Source organism: Arachis hypogaea, chromosome 6 (genome assembly GCF_003086295.3).
Source record: "Arachis hypogaea cultivar Tifrunner chromosome 6, arahy.Tifrunner.gnm2.J5K5, whole genome shotgun sequence".
Classification (NCBI taxonomy): domain Eukaryota; kingdom Viridiplantae; phylum Streptophyta; class Magnoliopsida; order Fabales; family Fabaceae; genus Arachis; species Arachis hypogaea.
This window is the reverse complement of record NC_092041.1, coordinates 98,938,802-98,962,087: the sequence shown is the minus strand read 5'-3', so window position 1 is coordinate 98,962,087 and position 23,286 is coordinate 98,938,802. Positions and strand designations below refer to the sequence as shown.

At 32.1% G+C, this 23,286-nt stretch overlaps 1 protein-coding gene across 2 annotated transcripts; it reads right to left on the bottom strand.

Annotated features, from left to right (window-relative positions):
• Positions 1-695: 695 nt before the first annotated feature.
• On the bottom strand, positions 696-21,159 carry LOC112697104 (probable alpha-mannosidase At5g13980). 2 transcript variants are annotated; one of them, XM_025750114.3, is made up of 29 exons: positions 20,504-21,159; positions 19,690-19,773; positions 19,175-19,263; positions 18,846-19,020; positions 18,641-18,760; positions 18,417-18,503; positions 18,257-18,328; positions 16,413-16,526; positions 15,949-16,049; positions 15,742-15,835; positions 15,478-15,645; positions 15,304-15,393; positions 13,921-13,986; positions 13,748-13,804; positions 12,297-12,516; positions 12,060-12,193; positions 11,787-11,858; positions 11,630-11,689; positions 11,479-11,550; positions 10,623-10,670; positions 10,354-10,473; positions 9,817-9,882; positions 9,316-9,428; positions 8,714-8,798; positions 8,178-8,288; positions 7,926-8,024; positions 7,666-7,713; positions 6,718-6,786; positions 696-1,117 (listed from the first exon to the last, which is right to left on the bottom strand). In XM_025750114.3, exons 1-29 carry the CDS (start codon positions 20,699-20,701, stop codon positions 887-889), a joined length of 3,063 nt encoding a protein of 1,020 aa, XP_025605899.1. In that variant the 5' UTR covers positions 20,702-21,159; the 3' UTR covers positions 696-886. The 2 variants fall into 2 exon arrangements, with proteins under 2 accessions (XP_025605899.1, XP_025605900.1); XM_025750115.3 differs by having other exon boundaries at positions 20,197-20,898.
• Between the last annotated feature and the right edge of the window lie 2,127 nt (positions 21,160-23,286).

Sequence of the window (23,286 nt, the reverse complement as noted above, 5' to 3'; positions counted from 1 at the left end):
TTGCAAATTCTTTCTCGTGTGAAAGAGGAAAGAGTGTATCTCAAAATGGTGTGACAAGAAAAGTGTTTTACCTTGCTATGGTTAAGACAAATTGGTGCCTCCGATTTGTTTTATTTTTCAAACAAACAATCACAAATCGAACAGTTTGATTTGTGTTTTCGAAAATAAAATAAAAATTAATGTTAAAATTAGACCGTCCGATTTTTATTTTTAAAAATAAAAAATACAAATTAGACCCTCCAATTTGTAGTTTATTTTTTTCTTCAAACAAATCAAACCTTTCGATTTGAACAAATACCAATAAAAAAACCACTATATCAAAGAAAAACACCTAATTTTCCAATAACAATATATTACACATTTATTTAATCAATATAAAAAAATTAGCCATAAAAAATGCCAACTAAATTTCTCGTGTGTAGAAAAAAATAATGTTCTTCACCGTAGCATTCCTCGGCTAAGCAATTTTTTTTATACGTATTAATACACTTTGCATCTCTACCTTTATCATAGTACGACCATAAGAGAAACCATAAAACAATTTGAGCCTTCATTCTTTCAAGGCCCAACTGCCCAAGTTATCAGTGTTAGATTAGATAGCCTTGCCAAACAGGCACGCAAGGCCTTAGTCTAGTGATTGTCGTATATACTTTGCAATAAGTGCACTTAATTAAGCTGTTTATCCAAAATGAGGCTAAAGAAAATAATAGTATTGTATGTATTATATGTAGTGGATAAAACTCTTATGTATATGTATGAGTGAATTTATAATGCCTAAAATTAGAGATGGTCCAATTCATTTGACAAAAAAAAAAAAAAGAAGACTTGCCATACAACATAAATATAATACAAACATGCTTGTTTCTTTCAATGCCAAAATCTACTACTATGCATCTGAGAGAAGGTTAGGCATGTCATTGTCATCAAAGTAAATGATAAAAGTGCGGATCTCCATGGGAGCAAGCTCCACAGCTAGCTCTTTTTGATCAACTGGCCCTCCCCTTGATAAAACATGTTCATCTCCTAAAGACCCTTTTACTTTCCATGCAAATCTTTTCTTCTCCATTTCTGTCCTTTCTTGATTGGCTGACAAGCTCATCTCTTTCACCCCTTTGATCTATACCAAGGCAGTTTGAAAGCAGTTTTAAGTAACAAAACAATCTAAACAGACGTGGAAAAGAATTTCCCATCCTTTTAATCTGTGTTTGGTAGCTAAGACATGTGCAAATGAGATTTTATATATGGTTTATTGATTATGCTACACATCTGTAGAATTATCTAGAATTCTCATAATCTTGTTTCATAAAAATAAATATCTAAAAATTATGATAGAGAAGTCTAAAAATTAAGTAAATAAATCAAATACTAGAAATATCTATACTTGGTACCTAGAAATATCTAGGTTAATATATAGAAATATCTAAGACTTAGAATTATCTAGAATAATTTATGGAACCTATAACTAGACCATCATGGAGTTCATTGTAACCAACTAACAAACATCAAATTCTACTAACCTTTGTACTCTTCTTAATCTATTAACAATATAATTATCAAATTCCTCAAACTATTCATCCAAATCACTCCATCAAAACTATCATTAGTATTCTTACTACACAATTCAAGTCCATCATATACTAAACCACTTCAAACTATTTCATAAAACTAACAGTGGCATCAGACCTATGCTCGATTATCTATTGGGCGTAGAATCTTTCTTCCTAACTTGTCAACGATACATATCCACCATATTATAATCCACTCAAACAAATTTTTTCATAACCATGACTATCTCAACCATAAATATTCATGTGCCCATATTGTCAGAAGACAATTATGAAGACTGGCATTCTCAAATGAAAACTTTCCTACAAGTACAAGACTTGTGAGATATTATCCACGAAGGATTCACTATGCCAAAGAAACCAAGCAACACTTTCCACTGCAGAAAAGAAGAAATTAAAGGAATAGCAACAAAGAAATTATATTGCTCTATGCTTCCTCCAACAAGTTGTAACAAAGACAATCTTCGCAAAGATATGAGGAATATCGTAGCTAAGGAAGTATGGGAAAACTTGGAGCAAGAGTTCAGAGGCGACACAAACGTATGCACAATCCTCCTCCAATCTCTAAAGAAGCAATATGCAAATATGAAAATAAAAGATTTTGAAAAAATAAAAAGTTACTATACAAGATTAATGAACTTAGTAACTGAAATAAAAGCTTATGGAGAAGATTTGCCCGATAAAAAGATAGTAAAAAAAATACTCATTAGTTTGCCTTCCAAATTCGATCATAAAATGTCTACAATTGAAAAAACTAAGGATTTATTAACACTAACACCAGCAGAGTTAATAAGCTCACTATACGCTTTTTGAACAAAGACTAGCAAGTCGAGATGATGAAGATTCAATAGAAAATACATTTCAGTCTAAGCTCAATATAAAATCTCAGAATCTAAATAAAATAGGAGGAAAAAGACAAGAAAATTCTAGAATTTCAGACACTTCTAAAAAATCGAAAATAAAACTGAAGATGGGAAACAATATTCTTCATGTGGCATGTGCAAGAAAACTAACCACCTAGAGAAGGATTGTTGGCATCGTGAAAAACCACAGTGTCGCAATTGTAAAAGGTTTGGGCATATGGAGAAAGATTATAGGATGAAGATCAATCATCGCACAAACTTCTATGAAAAAACGGAGGGAGAAGAGTGCATCTTCTATGCATCATCACAAGAGCGCAAGAAGAAAGATGATATATGGTATCTCAACAGTGGTTGTAGTAATCACATGACAAGTGATCAAAACCTATTTAGTGAAATCAGTAAATCTGTTCGATCTACATCAGACTTGGAGACGGAATGATCGTGTAGGCGAATGGCAAAGATACAATCATCGTCCACACCAAGATAGGAAATAAGAATATCATGAATATCCATGATATTCTGTTAATTTCTAAACTGGCTCAAAACCTACTTAGTATTGGCCAAATGATGGAGAAAGGCTACGTATTACACTTTGAAGAAGACTCATGCACCATAAGTGAAAGGAAAACTAAAAGACTTCTAGTAATAGTAAAGATGAAAAACAGAAGCTTTCCATTCAAATGGAGTTATATCATAGAAACAGCATTAAATGCACAAGATAATTCATGGCTGTGACATCAAAGATTTGACCATTTTCACTTTCATGGATTAAAGTTGCTACATCAAAAGCAACTAATAAGAGATCTACCAAGCATCATAGAGATTAATCAACCTTGTGAATGATGCTTACTTAGCAAGCAACATTGTCAACCATTTCCTTCTGGAAGAGCTTGGCAAGCCAAGGAGATGCTTGAATTAGTTCACATTGACGTTTGTGGTCCGATGAAGATCCCATCACTCAATAACAAGTATTTCATTCTTTTCATCGATGATTATACTAGAATGATGTGGACATATTTCCTACATGAAAGAACAGAGATTTTTGGCATCTTCAAGAAATTCAAAATACATGTGGAGAAACGAAGTGGTCGTAGCATCAAGATACTTCGTAGCGACAGAGAAACTAAATACACTTCCAAAGAATTTAATAAATTCTGCAAAGAGGGTATCAAGCATCAACTCACAGTTGGATATGCTCCTGAGCAAAATGGAGTATCTGAGAGAAAAAATAGAACTGTGATAGAAATGGCACGCTTGATCCTCAAGGAAAAAAACTTGCCAAATATCTTCTGGGAAGAAGCTGTATACACAACAGTATACCTACTAAATCGCTGTCCCACTAAGACAGTAAAAAATTAAACTCTGATCGAAGCATGGAGTGGACGAAAATCTTCTGCAAAGAATCTTAAGTATCTTTGGATGCATATGCTATGTCTACATCCTTACACAAAAAAGAAGCAAGCTCCATGAAAAAACAAAGAAAGGAATCTTCCTTGAGTATAGTACACAATCAAAAGGATACCGTGTGTATAACTTGCAAACAAAGAAACTCATCATCAACAGAGACGTGGAGTTTGATGAAAATGCTTAATGGAACTGAAAAGATGAAAAAGTCGAAAAAGGAAGTATTACAACAATCACCTATAAGACTAGAAGAACAAGAACGTGAAGAAGCAAGCCAACTACTCCAACAGTAGAAGCAACCAATTATTCTCCTCCAAGAAAAACTAAGCCTCTACAAGATGTATATGAAACATGTAATTTTGCCAAAATCGAGTCTACAAACTTTGAAGAAGCAGAAAAGCCAAAAGAATGAAGAAATGCCATGGAAGAAGAAATCAAGATGATTGAGAAGAACAACACATGGGAGCTGGTAGATCACCCTTCAAATAAAGATGTCATTGGAGTCGAATGGGTATACAAGACAAAACTCAATCCCGATGGATCCATTTAGAAGCTTAAAGCAAGGCTCGTAGCTAAAGGGTATGCGCAAATTTCTGGGATAGATAACACAAGGGACATTTGCACCTATAGCTCGCCTAGATACAATAAGGGTGCTCATTGCACTAGCCGCACAAGCAATGGAAGATCTATCAGTTGGACGTAAAATTCACGTTTCTAAATGAAGAACTAGTGGAAGAAGTATACATTGATCAACCACAAGGGTTCATTATAGAAGGACATGAAGACAAGGTGCTAAGACTTAAAAAAACACTCTATGGACTCAAGCAAGCTCTACGAGCATGGTACAGTTGAATTGACAAATATTTCACTAATCATGAATTCAAGAAGAGTAAAAGTGAGCCTACACTCTACATCAAGACACAAGATAATTTAAACACTCTCATAGTTTCCTTGTACATGGACGATCTTATCTACACAGGAAACAACGAGGCCATGATCAAAAGAATTCAAAGAAGAAATGAAGAAGACATTTGAGATGACTGACTTAGGATTGATGCACTATTTTCTTAGCAATGAGGTAAACCAAAATGAAAACAAAATTTTCATCTCACAAAAGAAATACACTCAAAAATTGCTACAAAAGTTCAAAATGAATAATTCCAAAGCAGTATCTACTCCTTTAGCCCATAATGAGAAATTACAAAACGTAGATCTGAGGAGGCAAATGCTTCACAATACAGAAGTCTCATTGGAAGTCTCCTTTATCTAACTATCACAAAACCTGACATCATGTATGCAACAAGTCTATTGTCAAAATTCATGCAAAAGCAAAGTCAGAAGCACTATGGAGCTGCAAGAAGGATTTTAAGATATATTCAGGGTACAAAAGATTATGGCATTCATTATAAATCTATTGAAGATCCAAAACTATTTGGATATATCAACAGTGATTGGGCAGGATCAATTGACTACATGAAAAACACTTCTGGATATGCATTTACACTAGGATTTGGAGTATTCTCTTGAGCATCAAAGAAACAAGAAACTGTGACTCAATCATCTGCTGAAGCTGAGTATGTTGCAGCTGCAAATGCTACTAATCCAGCAATATGGCTAAGGAAAATATTCGAAGACATAAGAAAGCAACAAGAAGAACCAACTATGTTGTGCGATAGGAAGTTAGCAATAGCAATGGCAAACAGTCCACTCCATCATAATAGGACCAAGCATATACCTATCAAGTATCATTTTATACGAGAAGCTATTGGAGAAAAAAATAAAAATCGAGTATTGCAGCACAAATGAGCACCTGGCAAACATATTCACTAAGGCACTACTAAGATCAAAGTTCGAACTATTTCGAGAGATGCTTGGAGTTACACAGATGTGCATCAAGGAGGAGTATTGACTATGCTACACATTTGTGGAATTCTCTAGAATTCTAATGATCTTGTTTCATAAAAATATTCAGATATTATGATGGAGAAGTCTAGAAGTTAAGTAAATAAATCAAGTACTAGAAATATCTAAGATTAGTATCTAAAAATATCTAGGTTAATGTCTAGAAGTATCTAAGGTTTAGAATTATCTAGAATCAATAGAGCCTATAAATAGGCCATCATGGAATTCATTGTAATCAACTAACAAACATCAAATTCTACTAGTCTTTGTACTCTCCTTAATCTATCAATAATATAACTATCAAATTTCTCAAACTATTCATCCAAATCACTCCATCAAAACTATCATTAGTATTCTTACTACACAATTCAAGTCCATCATATACTAAACCAACTGCAAACTATTTCATAAAACTAACATGATTTATGATATGGTACCTGTGGTTACTGTGGCTACGGTACCTATAAATTTTAACAATACTTAAAAAGTGTTATTAAAATTAAAAAACACTTTTTACTATTTAACGACACTTTTTAATTTAAAAAATAAAAGTAAAAACTATTACTAAATCTAAAAAAATGTGGATTTTAATTTTAGCAACATTTAAAAAAAAATGTTACTAAAATTATATAATCACCATAGTCACCGTAGCCATAAGAACCATAGACACCACATTTATATATATTTGGAGGTAAAGGTAGATATACAATACAAGACAATATTTCCTAGTACACAGTTCTTGTATTTTCCGACCTTTCTAGGTAGGGACAGAGCCAACACAAATTTTCCATGTTACTGTCTTTGTATTTATATCTTGTCCAAACTATCTAACGGAGTGTTAAGAGTGTGTTTGGTTGAGGGACAAATATCGGTTGGAAATTTTCATGGAGCTTTTTACTCATGAGACTCATCGATGAAAATTTCCATCTTATTTTTACCCCCAAACCAAACTAGTGAAATCTTATCGCAATTTTAGATTTTACCTTCTTTTCAGGGAAGAGTCTTTTCAGCTCTACACTTGTCTTTACAGAGAGATCCTTATCTTCTCCAATCTGTGCATAAATTTGTTGGGGATTAGAATGTGGGATACTAAACATGATGCAAAAATCACTAAGAAGGAAAAGGACAAAGAAGAGCAACAAAAATACAAAGGGATGAAGTGGTAGTTTGTTTTATTTTGAAAGTCAATAATATGCATGCATTGCAAAATTTGATTTGTGATAAGGATTAGCTTGTATTTAGATAGCACCTACTTATACTTGGTCAACAAGTACCTACTTAATAGCATGGGAGCCCGCAATTCAAAATTTAGAACAATCATGACTTATATCCAAAAAGAAAAAAAGAACAATCATGATATATTTATTTATTTGTCAAGCAATCATGAGGGCAAGAATCAGTCTCAGGATGAAGCTTGTGCAAGGGACTGTTTCTTTTTTTCCTTAACCTAATAGATTCACATGCTTTTGGTTTGGCACGAGGATTCACAAATTTCTCTTAACAAATTGCAATTTTCTTTTTCAGCATACAAAAGTTATCTGTCATCAATATATTACATGAAACATTTTATTATCATGCTGAAAGCTTATTCTTCGTTTTAGCAATAGTCATCACAGAACGAGAGACAAATGGTACCACTAGAAACAATACAAGAGATGCTGATTAATTAAACAAGGAAGCCAATAACTTTATTTTATTTTATTTTCATTCTTGAGAAAACAGTTTCTATGGGGTGTCAAAACAGGCTGCCAGCCCTGCCCGACCCTGCCCTACCCCACCCTACCCCACCCTACCCCACCAAAATAAAACGGGCCTAAAATGTGACCAAGAATAGTGAGCAAGAACTGAAAAGGCAAGATCACATATAAATGGATCATTGCAATCTTCTCAAAGAAAAACATTAAAAATATTAATTAAAAAGAAATGGAGACCTCATATAGATGTGCTAACCGAAGCAGAACTGCCCCATCATCAAGTTCCTGAAATGTCCAAAACAATAGATAAAATGCAAGCTAAAGAATTATGTTCATAACAAATTTTGAAAGCATGCATGCAGAAATAAATAAGCTATCATTGTGTTGGCATTTAGTATGTTGTCACTGTTGGCCAAGAACAATATCTATTATTTATCCTGAGCTTGTAAGGCATGAGATAAGGTAATCCCTTTAAACAGGGATAAAGCCACAAAGACCTGTAATGTTATCATTGCAATGTTATCAGGCAATGTATATGACGAATCCATTCCTGAAAATGTTGGCACATGGGAATTCATCCAATCATCTTTATCATCCTGCCAAATAAAATCAACCTTTTACTGACTGATACTTGATATAATAAAATTAAAAAAAAAAAGAAAGAAAAACAAAAAAAACCCTGAGTTGATCAATAGAAAGTACATGTATATTATACAATTACTCTTTCTTTTCTCCCTACTAAATTTCACCTTTTCAGAGAAAGCTAATAGAAGAGGAGAATATATCTCCTGACCAAAAGTTCGGCGCCACTTTGCACCCTCACCCAAGGGATCTATCCTGTAGTAAAATTTACCTTGGACCTGACAAAAAATTAGTTATGGATTTCAGAATGGCAAAACCTAAGTCACATGAAGAGACATTTGTCCATAAATACTGGAAAATGGGCATTCTAAATTTGCTAGCTGAAAAAAAAAAAATGCACTCTGTCAAAGGGATCGTCAAAAATATAATTGAGATCAAATCCTTCTTCTAATAGAACATTGTAATAAAAAACGGTTATATATATAACAAAACATATTTGCACATGCCAAAACATGATCACAAGGCTTTAGTCAACTTCTGCTAAAATGGATTGACACTGATTTTTCTGCTACCAGCATTAAGACCCATTTGAAAGTAGTTTGGTTTATCAACAGACAATGCATATCTGAAGTAAAAGGTTGATATTAATCAGGAGAAATGCTGATAGCTACATGAATTTAAAATCTAGGCAAGAAATTCTTACAGTTAGGCCCCTGCAATCATCAGCGACACAGTCTGTTTCATTTAGAGCCTCTGCAACACCTTTTGAATCATCAAGTAGCAATCGCCTATTGGTGTCAGGAAAGAGAAAAGTTGTTTCAACATGTTTAGAAAAGTTTAGGGAGAAGGATATCCTCAAAACCAACTTCCAAAAAATGAACATTAACTTGTGAGCCTTGAACTAAGCATACTGTGCATTTCAAAGTTCAAACACTTAAACTACAAGCTGCAAACTTCAATATGCAGATTGAGCACATCCTATCTAAAAGGAAGAGATTCAACCAACATCTCCATAACAAATGTTTAAGTGGATATATTCCCTGAAAAAAACTGCATTATTCCATGAACTAGAACACGTAATCACTGCCTACTTGTATACCAACAATATCTTCCAATGCTTTCTTCCAAAATATTTTTGGCATTGAAGGGGTTTGTCCTATATTATATTCATACACACTGTTTAGACAGATGCCAAAAGTACTACATTTCCAAGAATAAGACAGTGCCAGATAGGAGTGGTAATATATTTTCAATTTTGGTATAACAGGAGTCTCTACAATGCATTATCTAAATAATACCACATACCTGTGGACCATCAGTTCTATTTGTCCATCTTCTAGGCTAGATCCTCCAACAGATCTATCCACCAAAACTGAGAATTCTGTCTTATTATCTTTTATGTATATCCCTAGATTAATCTGAAGACAAAATGAAAAAAAAAAAAAGAAATAATTTGTGAACCAAAAGGATGATAATAACTGCTGCTTGAACTTCTAACAAAGTGCCATAAAGCCAGTAGTTACCATTGTGGATACATCCATAAATGTTGAAATTAAGTCTAGTGACGATCAATGAGAATGACAATATTACTAAACCAAATTGAGAAAGCACATATTTCTATTTTAAGTTTCTTATTAAGAGTAGCTGTATAATTTATCATACAACAACTACCAGCAGTTTGCACAGCAGGCATAAGTAACAGTTTCAACAATAACTAACAATCCTTCAAGCAAGTAAGAGGAGGAAAATAGGCCTTTAAAAACTACCAATTATTTTGAAAGAACTAATGTACATGAGTTCACATACAGGGTAATAATTTCCTGCAATGGGCTGGTTCACTTCCAGATCCCAGTCTGTTCTGAAGTCACGTATCTGCAGCGGGATAAGTTAAATAAAATTAAGTTATGCCCAAAGAAAAGGAAAAAAGCTAAACTTGAAATTCAAGGAAAAGTTTTACGAGCCATGCAACTGTTTTTTTATCAAATATACAAAGTTGCTTCCATCAATCTCAGAGAAGGAGCTGCTTTGTCACAATCAACATCAAGCACCTAGATATATGAATATTAGCAATGTCGTCGTTTGATTCTTGTAGCCAATCCCACCTAGTGGGATAAGGCTTTGTTGTTATTGTTGTTGTCATATCCTAATGGATATGGTAGTCAAGAATATACTGAAAGTTGACCCAATAAGAAGTGCTTAAAATATTATTACACATAAGTTAAATAACCAGCAGGTAGTAAAATATTTGAGAGGCATAGCTGTGGAATAAGGAAAAGAAGAAAGTTAAGATGGTTCAAAAATTCCTCAAGGCATATTATATTCAACAGAACCTAAATTGCATACCCTTTTGATAAAATCGCGACCGTTAGAATCTGTGTAAAATGTTTTCTTGCTGCTTAAAGCAGTTGAAATCTTAGTGGCAACTTCTTTACCAGTTCCATCTTCAATAGGTATAGGGCCAACCTGAAATTCGAAAAATAACCAGTTCAAATGATCCAAAATCCCACATATATAAACCATGTTATAAATGTAAATTGGTATCCGTTTTCACAATGAATATTAATGACACAAACGTAAATATAAATAATAAAAGCAACTATTTTAAAACTTACAATAAACTCTACTTCAACATGCTCCTTTTCTTTGTGTAGCCTGGTAATCTGCCGACATATTTGATGCACATTAATCTCGAATATTATGTTAGAAATAGATAAAAGAAGTCTTATTTCTCATTAATTGTTACTATAATTACTATTACTAGTGGACTAATAGACATGTTATTAGTAGGCATTGATGTCTATTACTCCACCGTTTTTTTTATTCAATATGTATAATAGTAACAAATGTGGCACTGGTCAAGTTGGTAAATATTTTGCTCTCTTAACCATTGATTTTTGGATGAAATCTTAGGAACGCAAAAAGTATTTTCTGATATTTTAATATATGAAGAAGGCTAGTTTAGGGAAAAAATTGGACACCAACTCTCTTCTATCCCCTTTATAGATAACATAAACTGGATCATGAAAGAAAAAAGAAATCTTAAAAAAAAAAAGATCTCAGGTGACTGGAAAATAATGAGCAAAGGTTAGTGATGGTGATTTATTTATCAAGGTGCTAGTCTGTTAGCCACAAGACCACCTTATATAACTATTGCAAATGCATTCCTGACATAGGTATTAGTCCTATTGTTCTAGATGCTCATTCTATAATCCAGTAGCATTTCTTGACCTTTTCAAAGCAATTAGAAAATAATATATTTAAAGCAACATATTACTAGAATCAGATTTACCATTTTCCTAAATTCCAAATTCACCTACATCACATTATTTCAGTTTATCAGTCTGAGTCAAATATTCAAATGGCCTGTGTTAGTTAATTTCTCAAAACATTGACAGTTTCATGAAAGGAGTTTATTAGTAAGAGAGTAATATTCCAATGATGTTAAAGATGAAAGACCAAGCAGAACACCTGATATATCCATGGGTTGATTTGTTGATGCACTTCATCAAGCAATGGTCCATGCAAAACAGTAAAAGGAACCTGAGAATTCAATACTTTAACTTAAAGTAGTTGTGGCATTTGTTCGTAGAGATATTATACTTCAGATTGCATTTAAAACCTGTCTTTCATGGTTGATGAAATATGTGCCATTTGGACGAAAAATATATGCCCCAGAATTCTGTAACGGAAATGAAATAACAAATTTATATTAGAAGAACAATGGCAGGAGAAGTGAAAAGTTAATAATATCAGGATTTTAAAGTGAAAATGTCTACCTGTGGATCCTTTTGATGACTTCCATTATATCCTGAGTAGTAAAGGTACTTCTGTTCAACTTGTTTGTCCATCTTCCATTTCAAAATTAAGAGTGCCAATCAGGTTTTTACTTCATGATTTTCAATTTTGTATACAACAGTGGAAGGACTCAACTAACAGAATATACTAAAAGATGATGAGAAGGGAGAACATCACAAAGACAGGCAAGACTACAACATGAAATGTTCCTAATTAAGGGGGAATCTTTTCACGCAAAGTGATGTATCACGCACCATGCTTCTTATATTAACATAATTGCTGTGTGTTTCTTCATCTGTAGAGAATCTAAGTTTCAAGTTCCCTTGACCAACTTCAAACCTCGCCTTTTCATTACTTTGATATGTATTTACTGATGATTTGGTTGAACCTGAAAACAAGAAGAAATCAAATATCAAAAAAACCAATTCTGTAGGCAAATGGAAAGCAAATAAATATTAGTTAGTTAATAATAAAACAATTTATTATAGAACCTGTCCTTTTGGCAGTTGAGACAGTGTATGTGCTAAAACCAAGTGGAGGTACTGAAACTGTGAACGCAAGCCAATATTTGGGTGTGTTGAGTGGAGTGTGTCCCAAATATGCCTTGACATAGAAGTTTCTTAAGCCTTCGAAGGCCTCAGCTTGAGGAAGAAGTTGAGATTCTATTTCTGTGCCATTAGAGTCATGAACCGCAACATTGTCATCAATAACCTAAAGAAATTTGTCGCAATGGAAGGCATGTTAACAATAGTAAACATTATGATAGTTTAATAGATCATAACTGAAACTTATCTGTGCAAGCACTATATGTTATTTATATTATCAAATGTTGTAAGCATGACAAGACAGGACCTGGCATATTTTTTTTTTAGAATCCTCTAAGGCTATAGCCTAAAACCACAAAAAGGGCAGTTCAATGCAAAGCATCTCTTATTATGTAGGGTTTGGATTAGGACTACTCCCAAAAGGTATAATGTAGACAGTTTAACCTGACGCAGAATCTGATTCTATGGCTTGAACCCAGGACCCGGAGATCAGACCAAAATTAAAATAATAATAAAAGCATAATACTTGATTTTACATGTTTACTGGCCATGCAAGATGCTGCTGCTCCCCCTTGAATCAATGTGTGAAGCAGTGAGGCTAGTTTTATATTGCTTCCAATAGGATGCATATATAGTCTTTGTAGATACGAAATTGTTTGGTGAGCCTATTATCATCGCTTCATAAAAATGTAATAATGCATTGTATCTAAGTCGTGCTTTTAGAAGCAAATCAAAGTTGATTCATGTCAACTCTGATTACCAAAGACATCCTTCATAAGTGAATGTTAAACAATGCATTACCAGGTTATAAAAAATTGGATATAACAATGTTTACCAATTTCGTGCGTTTTATTAATGTCTTTTAGGTTATTATACTCTTCTCCTCCTCTTTTTTGTATGGTTGGAATTAAGACAATGAGACATCCTTGTATAGATACAAAAGATATGGCTGAAAACTAGTGGGTTAGAGTTAGACCATGTAATAAAGCATACACAACCCATTTGAATGTCAGTTATAGAAAAAAACTATTGAACAGACGACCATGAACTCAGCACCAGTTATTTATATTAGAAGTTGATCACTGAGAGTATTTATTCCTTTATTCTGGTGGGGAAAAAAAGCGGTTTTAACATTTTGGTTCACCAAGCACTTGTTTCTAAAAGACACCTCTGATTAATGGTAGCCAAAGACCATTTACAGTCTATGAAATTTTAAAAGCAGCTTATTTCAGTAAACAGGGACGCCAATAACCTTTAACAGCATGCTGACCATCGAAAGAATCAAATGAATGTAGATTGTAACAACTTTTGTATATTAGTTTCAACTTTCAAATGATGTAAGTGGTGCAAGATATCAGATTGAAGACAACAAGAAATAAAAAGATGGCATGACTCACAGGAATTCGAATCACTTCGTTCCTTCTCCAAGCAAGAGAGTTGTAAACAATAATAACCTAAATATAAGAAGGATCAAGGATGATGAAAAAAGAGGATTAAAAATTCTAAAATAAACACTTTATGGAATGCTTAGAAGCAAAGATAAACAAATTTGAAGAAATAATGGTTTTACCAAATTCTTTCCATGACTGAGATCAACTTCTGATGCAGGACAATAACTTATATTCAAAAGTGGACACTGGAAAATAAACAAAAAAAAGAGGAGGAAAGGAAAGCAGATTGCAATCATCAGAAACCTTACAGCTTGAAATTGGATACGATAATCAGAAACAATCAATACACAAATTTAATTCTATTCAATCTCAGTTCTAATCACTATAATCTCATATAGAGAGAAAAAATTAATATCTAAAGCTCTGAGCATCAGTCGTTACATAATATGGCTAATACACAACTTGAGATTGGATGAACAAATCAAGTATATAGCATAGATATGGACATTGCAAAACTTCCTTGTAGCTCAACGTGTTTATGCATTAAATAAGGTGACAAATTTCTAAGCATCAACAAGATATGCAAATGTCACAGAATGATGAATAATTGAGATTAAGGATATTTCTTTCAAGTGAACAGAGAAAGGAAAGAACCATATATTTGTGAACACATGCAAAGGTTGGTAAAATTATAAACTATATCGTATATCAAAAGATGATCAGTTTAAGCTGAAAAAAAGCTTACAAGTATAAGCCACTATTTGGAACTTATGAATATAAGTATAAGCTGAGTTCAATAAAATATATTATTAAAATATAAACAGTCATTTAGATGCTTTATTTAGTAAATTTATCATGCAAAACAACAATTTTATATAATCCAAACAAAATAGATTATTTTAAAACCATTTTCTTGCTAGAGTATCAAAACATAAATTGATTTCACATGAATAAGTAACTATTGAAATATTTTAATCTTTCAGTTATCCCAACACACGTTAAAGCTAATCGCTAACAAAGCTAAGGAACTATAAGGCTGCGTTTGTTTATAAGTATAGGACACTGAAACAATGATACAGAGACACAAAATTATATTTGGCAGATGAGACATGAATACAAACATTGTATCCAGAGATACTAAATTAGTTTATTTTTTGTCTTTTCTGACAGGAAGGACATAAAGAGTCAAAGACACTAACAAGGACACAACTTATTTTTTCATTATTCCTATTAATTTTTCATAATTATATTTTTTATTATTATATTTTTCTTCCTAAAGTTTTTATATGGAAAAAATAATAGTAAATTGGACTTTCATAATTTGTTATTTTTTATATTTAGTTTATCACCAAACAAAATAAAAGAACACTAATTTTTGTGTCTTGTTCTCGGTGTCCTGTCTTGTCTTATCCTCATAACCAAACACAGCCTAAGTGACAAGAAATAGTTTTCTAGGAACAGTAAGTGATGAGAAATAGTTTCAAGTCAATGTAGATTCAGGCATTATAGCAAGTAAGAAAAATGGTCCACAGACTTCAAATTCAACAACAAAGATCTTTTACTTGTTGAAACATTGTAACTGGGTTCTGACATCCAGCGGGCAATGTTGACTCAGCCAAGCATGCCAGTGTTGATGAAACCAATTGCTCTGCCTGCAAAATGAAAAATGCTACTAGGTGACATGCTAACAAATGGATATAGACAATTACTAAAAGATAGATAAACTGAAACTGCACCTCCTTGTAGCCTATTGCCAATCGTTTCGAATAATCATTTGCCACATGCTGCTGTTCTGTGCCAGTGACAGCATCATGGTGTTGAGCAATTGCCAAAGCATCAGCTAATGAGTCTGTATTTGGCCCTGAATTCATTCTCCCACTAAAAAATTCTAGTTGTCTTGCAGCCTAATAATGTATTGGTAAAAGATAAATTTCTTAACATCAGTGGACCAGAAGTTTCAGTTACCTTATTTATATTACCCATAAACATAGACATCATACCAAATAATAGCCACTCATTAATCTGACATAGCGCTTGATAGCTGGCCTACTGGTAAAGTATCCAGTCCAGTAAGCATTTGCATTATCTGCATAACTTTGTTTTTTTTTTGAAAAAAAAATGCACAAATACAGGTAAAACATCATACAATGAGAAAGAAAACTCAGGAATTAAGAAAAGAGATTATGCAAACTAAGTCTTAAACTCACGGGAAGTAATCATCAGTCTTGATTGGCCATGACTCATTTGTAGCATATTTTGCATCCGTATATATGGATGGTGTAGAGTACAAAGCATTGACACGTCCATCCTAAAGTTAAAATTAACATATGAGTAATGACAGCAAGTCAAACTGTGAGTTAAACCACAATAAAATATATTCCTTTTTAATCTAAGGATTACTGTTTGTATTGTCTTTAGATACAAGTTTAACCAAGAAAATTGATTTTACTGAATAAGAGTTCTGAAAAAAGTTTACACATTCTTCATCATCTTAAAAATTGTAGGGATAGCTTGTTACTAGTGATTATACGAATTTTTGGTACATCCTTAACTCAATGACCAATACCAATTTACTAATAGAAAATCATATAGGACAAAAAGAAAATCATGAAAAATGAATTCTGAGTAGTTAAAGGAGGTATCTCATTCTCCTGAGTTGTTAGAAAATTACCTTGTTGACATAATGAATAAACTTGTCAAGCTGTCGGAACCATGTATGTGCATATTGATACTTAAAATCAGTTCCCATCGTCCACATTATATGATTTGTTCGAGTTATGTTTGCCTGAAAATGAAACAATATGGCGCAATAATTTAAATGAGATCCTGCATAGAGTTGTTAAAGTTCCACTTAGTACAACAATAGTATAATTACATTTCTTGCTCAAGTTTCAAGTTAAAAACATGTCATTCAACTGGATTGCCATTCTGTGAGGTAAGAAACAGATTTCCGAAATCCTGATTTTAATAAAAATAAAGGGTGATAACATAATAATATTATTACCCATCATTGAACTACACAAATAACTAGAATACAATAGGTAATCAGTATGCTCTCTGTAGTGTGTAATGTATACATCACTAGTCTTTCTGGTGCAAACATTACAAAAATGATAAACCAAAAAAGAACTATAATGTGCATCTTTTTTTATTTCTTTGCAATAGATTTGAATCTAAGTCCAGACTGATAATAGTACCTCTCATTTCAAATAACTAGAAATGAGACAAGACACTAATATTTGAGTTCCCAGAGATATATAAATAAGGAGCAAGGAAGGGATAAATAACAACCAAAGAATGTGACATGAAAAAATCTCCAGATGAGCTATACTAGCAGAAAAACTTTCTTCTGTTAGAAAGTGAAATGATTCATTGTGGGTGCTAAAGACACCACAGGAAGTTAAGGGAACCATATCATGAAGGGAAAATGAAATACCCATCTCTGTTGGGGAAAATCATGTTTCAAATCTGACAGGAGCTGATGTAAAAATGAAGAGTCTTTGCCCTATTGCCTATTGATGTTAGATTTTGGGTAAGGATTCTTAGGAACTCAACATAATAGATCAAAAGTTAACAACAACAAAGATCAAGTGTTACTTATGAGAATTAGTTCAAGGAAACTGAAATATCAATATCATAGATAAGGAGAACAATAGATAATAATCACTTACTTCAATCGTGTTGGAGGAGAAAATTCATGTACGTAGGAATCTCAATACCAGTTATAAAAAATATTAAATGTTACTTCAAAATGAACTCGGATGAAAATTAATTCAGGAAATTACATATATCATATATCAATAATGTAGATAACATTTTAAAGCAGAGTAAAAGATGACAAAACAAATTGGAAGTGAGCCAAACTAAGTTGAAAACTAACAATTATATATCTTATATTCTTACATTTAGTCCATGCCCTCTCATCATTATATATAAAGGATAACTATAAATTTTATATCAAATGATCAAAGATCTTCCACTCTTCTATTATAAACAATCTAGTTACACTCACTAAATCTCATTCATCAACCATTTTAACCTACACTAAAATAGACAAAAATATTATCATTTAAATATGGTAGAAGTAAAAGCAATTTTACCCTCATATATTCAACAAATTTACATGTCATATAAATTAAAAGTATAAAGTAATATATGTATTAATGTAAGTATATAATATACATAATCAAGCCAGCTCATGAGCCAATGAGCTGTACTTACTGAAACTCAAATTCGACTCATTTAATATATGACTTCAAATCTAAACTCAAGCTCGGCTCACAAGCTCAACTTATTGAGCTGCTAATGAGCTGAGCTCGAGTCAGCTCGCGAGTCGGTTTGACTCACTTGCAGCCCTAAGAACAATCAATAGAAAAGGACAGGATAAGTGTGATCACGACATTTTGGCTGTTTAACTTTCACATATTATTTTTCCCTAAAAAAATATATGCTTCTTGTTCGCACAGAAATCATATAACTTATTCAGCAGCGGGAAGGAAAGCTTGCTCAATTTACCTGTGACAATGCAGCAGTAACAAAGTCATTCACTCGATCTTCAACATTGTAGTCAAACAAATCCAGATTATCCTTAAGCAAAAAGTAACATATATATTTAGCACAATAGGCAAATAAAAAATGTAGTAGTGACAAAATTAACAAGTTCTTATAATATTACTTGAATTACTGGTGAAACATCATTAACTTCAAAGTAAAATCCACCAGGTGGTGGCTCATAATTCTCAGGGAAAGCACCTGCGAAGATCTGGAGGTATACCAAGCATCAAGGATATCCATGAGATGATGACAAGGAATATATAATTTAAGAGTCACCAATCATGAAATTACATACAACCATACAAATATCAAAGAACAGAAAGAAAAACAATTCTTGAGAGTTACCCGGGCTGATGAGCCAAAGCTCTTACTACCCTGCCATATGACCTCAAGACTCTTCTCCCTTTTGCGCTTAGCCCTATCTTGGTAATCTATCCGACCAAAGAAAAGTGAGTCAAAGCCAACCTGCATCCACAGTAGAACAACCAGTTGATAGCCAACTAAGAAAATAGTACTTGTGACATTTATTTTTCTTCCAAATGTGCCATACTTCAGCTCCCAATAAGTAAGCCTGCACAGCAGAATGTCCAAAGGGATCAATTTGCCAACCAATTCTAGGAGTCACACCAAACTCCTCTTTAATAAACCGATGTCCAAGTGTAGTCTGATCAATCATGTCTATGTAATGAGTTGATGCCTCATCATGCATACACATGCCTCCATTTCTGTGACAAGGACAAATGAAAGAAAGGAATAATAAATTCAATACGCAGAAACAAGTCAATGTAAGAGAGGATTAAAGAGAGGGAACCCTGACAAACATGAAAGATGACTTTGTCCTTAATCACAATGAAATTTTGCATCAGAAATGGAATTTACATGAACTCTAGTTGACCCGAACTAACGAGTTTCTTTACACTATCCTGAGCAGCCTCACTCTGATCTCTCCACCATCTCTGGAAAAAGGCCTGCATTGAGGAAATAAATATTTCAAGAAAAAGTTTGAAAAGGGTGTATTTCATCAAATGAACATCAACATACAGTCACATGGCATGCTCAGGTATAAAACAGTGGCTTAATTTAGGTGATAACTGATAAGCAACCTAGACTCAAAATTTGAATAATCCTGCATGAATAGACTACAGACAAAATAAAAATAAATAAATAAATAAAAGAAATAAAAATTATATATATAACCAGTGCAGAAAAAGGAATGAATAGAAAATTTAAACTTGTAATAGCATTAAATTGGACCTAAAAACCCAACTTTTTTCAGTTATATATTTTCCTCTAGGAGGAAGTAGATGCAGCAATATAATCCAAAAAGACATGGTCAAACGAGCAAGAAATGAAGTCACACACACATACAAATTAAAAAAAAAATATTAACTTACTTGCTCAACGTAGATAAACTTTCGATTCTTATCAGCCAAAAGAGCTTGAACAACAGAATCCAACACATTTTGCACACAAGCCCCCTACACAAAATTTGTTTAAAAAATTACTCGGAACAACAGAATGATCAAGGAGATTAAATTAAAACTAAATAACCATCCTCTAATATAAGCATTTGGTTTTAGACTATAGTAGTTACTGCCACTCTAATGCAAAGAATCTAACATACACATATGCATTCATTTCAACAAACATAAAAAGGCTAAACAACAAAACCAGATATTAGATAATTGGATAATTCATAAAATGCATTCTGTGATGAGTTTAGCGATAGGTTTATTTAATATTCACTGGATTCTGAGGTTGATATTCTGTAGAGAAATATGCTAGCACCTTTGATTATTTTAATCAGACTTCCAGTACTATAAATTAGGGAAACATTTTTAATTTCTTGAAATGTGCTGAACAGATTATCGATGGAACAATCAATGAGAATGGCTGCTTACTGATTAAAGCTACACATGTTGGATCAGATACTTCACTTTCTCAAATTGTTCAGCGTGTAGAAATCGCTCAACTAGCTAAGTTAACAGTTCAAAAGAATGGATTAAAGGGATAGAGTGTTATCAGGAGACGCTAGGTTTCGCTTCGGAATTGAAATAAACTTCTTTTTTTCCTTAATGCTCGCAATGGTGAATCAATCATTCGATCTCTTTTTCCCTTTCCTTTTGTTGCGAAATCAGTTTCAATCAACAGACACCTTCTTCAAAAGTTCACTGGGAAAAATAAAATAAAATAAAAAAATAGAAGTACCTGAATTGAATTGTTAGAACCAACATAGTACTGATCAACGGTCTTCAACCAACCAACATCGTCGTGTGTATGAGCAACGAGATGAACGTTGAGCTTCCCAGGCACCACGCCCTGCGAGGTGTTATACGCTATGTACTTTGATTCCACACACAGGAACAGTATTGTTCCTAGAAACAAAATCAGTAGTTTGTTCGCCATTGGAGATCGTGCACACTGCTCATCAAACTCACTCACTTCTTCTGTGTATTTTCGAAGAAGGGTTTAATCAGTCGAAGAAAGAGTTCATTTGACTTCATTTAAGTGTGGTTCGTGGTTTCTGTCCTTTTTCCAATAATAGAGAAAGTTTGGAGGGCAATATTTTTATTGAAATTTGGTCCATATTTAACTATTAAAAAATAAATAAATAATCTTATATGATTAGATATTATTTTACGAGGCTAATTGATAATTATACATCATAAATTCTGTGAGCCCTTCCTATTCCTCTATTATTTTTTATTGGGAAAAAAATTATTAGATTGCCTTTGTGAAAAACTCAAAACTGGATAAGGGGGCCAGGGTAACTTAACGGTCTTGTGTGGAATTGTAGATGTTGAAATAATCAAATTTATAAACACGTGAGGAACTGAAGTTGCGCAGGTTACGAGTGACTTGTCTCCTGCCACTCTCGTTGTGTTCAAATTTGTATGACAAAAAGCATGAAAATTTGGGTTTTGTGACTTTTGTCCTTTGAAATTAAGCCTGGTAATTTTAATGAAAAGGTTTTTTTTTTTTTTTGGGCACGGTAATGAAAGATTAATGAGGGAACTATTTTTCTATCCTGGGCCATGGACACGCAATAGTTTTGACTTTTGACCCTGATAAATAGACTTGTTAGTGAACTTGTTACACGGAAACTGTATAGGGGTAAGGATGGATTTTTTGTTTCTGGGAAGTATAGTAGTTAGAATCTCAATTTAACTCTTAAAATTTTTGATATTATAATTTTAAATGAGTTAATCAATTTTATAAAATTTATATTAAGTTTGACAATTTTACGATTTAAATTTTATTAAAATTTTATGTTTTACATACTTAATTTACTTTTTTGATTTTACATAAAATTTTGATTTTCTTTATCTTGCTCTTGGCTCTGACCAAAAACAATAAAAAAAATGGTATTAGACAGGTTTAATAGATGTTTCAAACTCCAGAAAAAAAAGAATATTTTATTGTGCTTAATTAATTAATAATATTTAGTCTGTTCCTATTAAATATTTCAAGCATGTAATAAAATATTAAATATTGCAGAAAATAAATATTAAAAAATAATCAGTTAAAATAAAAATCTAGAATAAAACTTTAGGTATAGATTAGTTACAAAATTTTATATATATATATATATATATATATATATATATATATATATATAATTTTTTCATTTAAAAGATATTCCTTGGATTTACCTTAAACAATTTTTTGTAATTAAATTTATAATATTATAAAATCACTTATTTATTAAGGATTTATAGTGTATAATTTTAAGATAGAGTTAAAATTTGAGGGTTTAATTTAGGTATAGATTAGTTACTAAATTTTATAATTAAAATATATATAAATTAATATGAATTTTAAAATTTGTTGTTGTATAATATTTATATCATATTATTATAAATTTATTTATTTTATCAAACAAATTAAGGTGTAATTATTAATATTAATATTAAAAGTTAAGTATTATTTTCGTCCTTAAAATTTTGGATTAAAATTAAAATTATTTTTAATTTTTTTTATTAATATCATTTTCAACGTTACAAAAAGTTATAAAATTATCTTTTTAAGTCTAAAAAGATAAATTTACTTTTGAAAATAATTAATTTATTCCTCCAATTAAAGGTAACAAAAAAAACAACGAACAAAACACAAATAAAATCAGGGGAAGGGAACGGAGGTAAAGATCGGGGTCGACAAGGGCTGATGGAGGGTGTGGTTGGGCGCGACACAAAGATTGACTACTTTTGCGTGGTTGTTGACGTTGTCTTCTCCATTCGTGGGATTGTTGGCAAAAAGGTCCGGAGAACGTGCGGCACTTGGTCGATAACGCTCAGGACTCCTTTCATGGTGGTTCTGGTCATCGTCACCAATAGCGTTGGTGTCAGCAACAGGGTGTGGGTGTCAGTGGCACTTGATAGAATAATGATATATGAGAGAATGTTGATGGAAGAAGGTTAAAAAAATTGATGATAATGGTTGGATGGGGTTTAATTTTTTTTATTTTATAATTTATTTTTTGTAAGGATAAATTTGTTTTTTTAGAGTAAAAAAGATGATTTTATAACATTTTGTAAATGTTGAGGATGATATTAATAAAAAAATGTCAGAGATAATTTTAATTTTGACAAAACTTTAAAGATAAAAAAATAATTAACCCTAATATTAATATACTAAAAACATTTCAAAAATAATTTATATTTTATGAAATAAAGTGTAATTTTTACATACTTGTATAGCTATTAAAGATATGATTGTTGTCATGAATTGATTTGTTGTTAGATCACTCCTTTTATTAATATAAATATAAGTTTATATATAATGCACTATCACTTAATTATTGTGGTTTATTTTATATAATTATTACTTTATAAATATTCTAGAATGTACATTAAGTATTTATAATTTAGAAATGGTATTCTGAATATTTTAGTGTAGTAACAATGCAAGATATATTTTTAATTTTCTTATAAAATAATTTATCAAGTTATTTCTAAAAAATTTATCTAGTATCTATTCTTAATATATAAAAA

Coding starts and splice junctions, on each gene's coding strand:
- LOC112697104 (XM_025750114.3), bottom strand. CDS start 20,701: ATGGCGAACAAACTACTGATTTTGTTTCTAGGAACAATACTGTTCCTG. Junction 18,504..18,640: donor GCTTTGGCTCATCAGCCCGG/GTAACTCTCAAG, acceptor GTATACCTCCAG/ATCTTCGCAGGTGCTTTCCC. Junction 8,025..8,177: donor TATTAGCTTTCTCTGAAAAG/GTGAAATTTAGT, acceptor TTTATTTGGCAG/GATGATAAAGATGATTGGAT.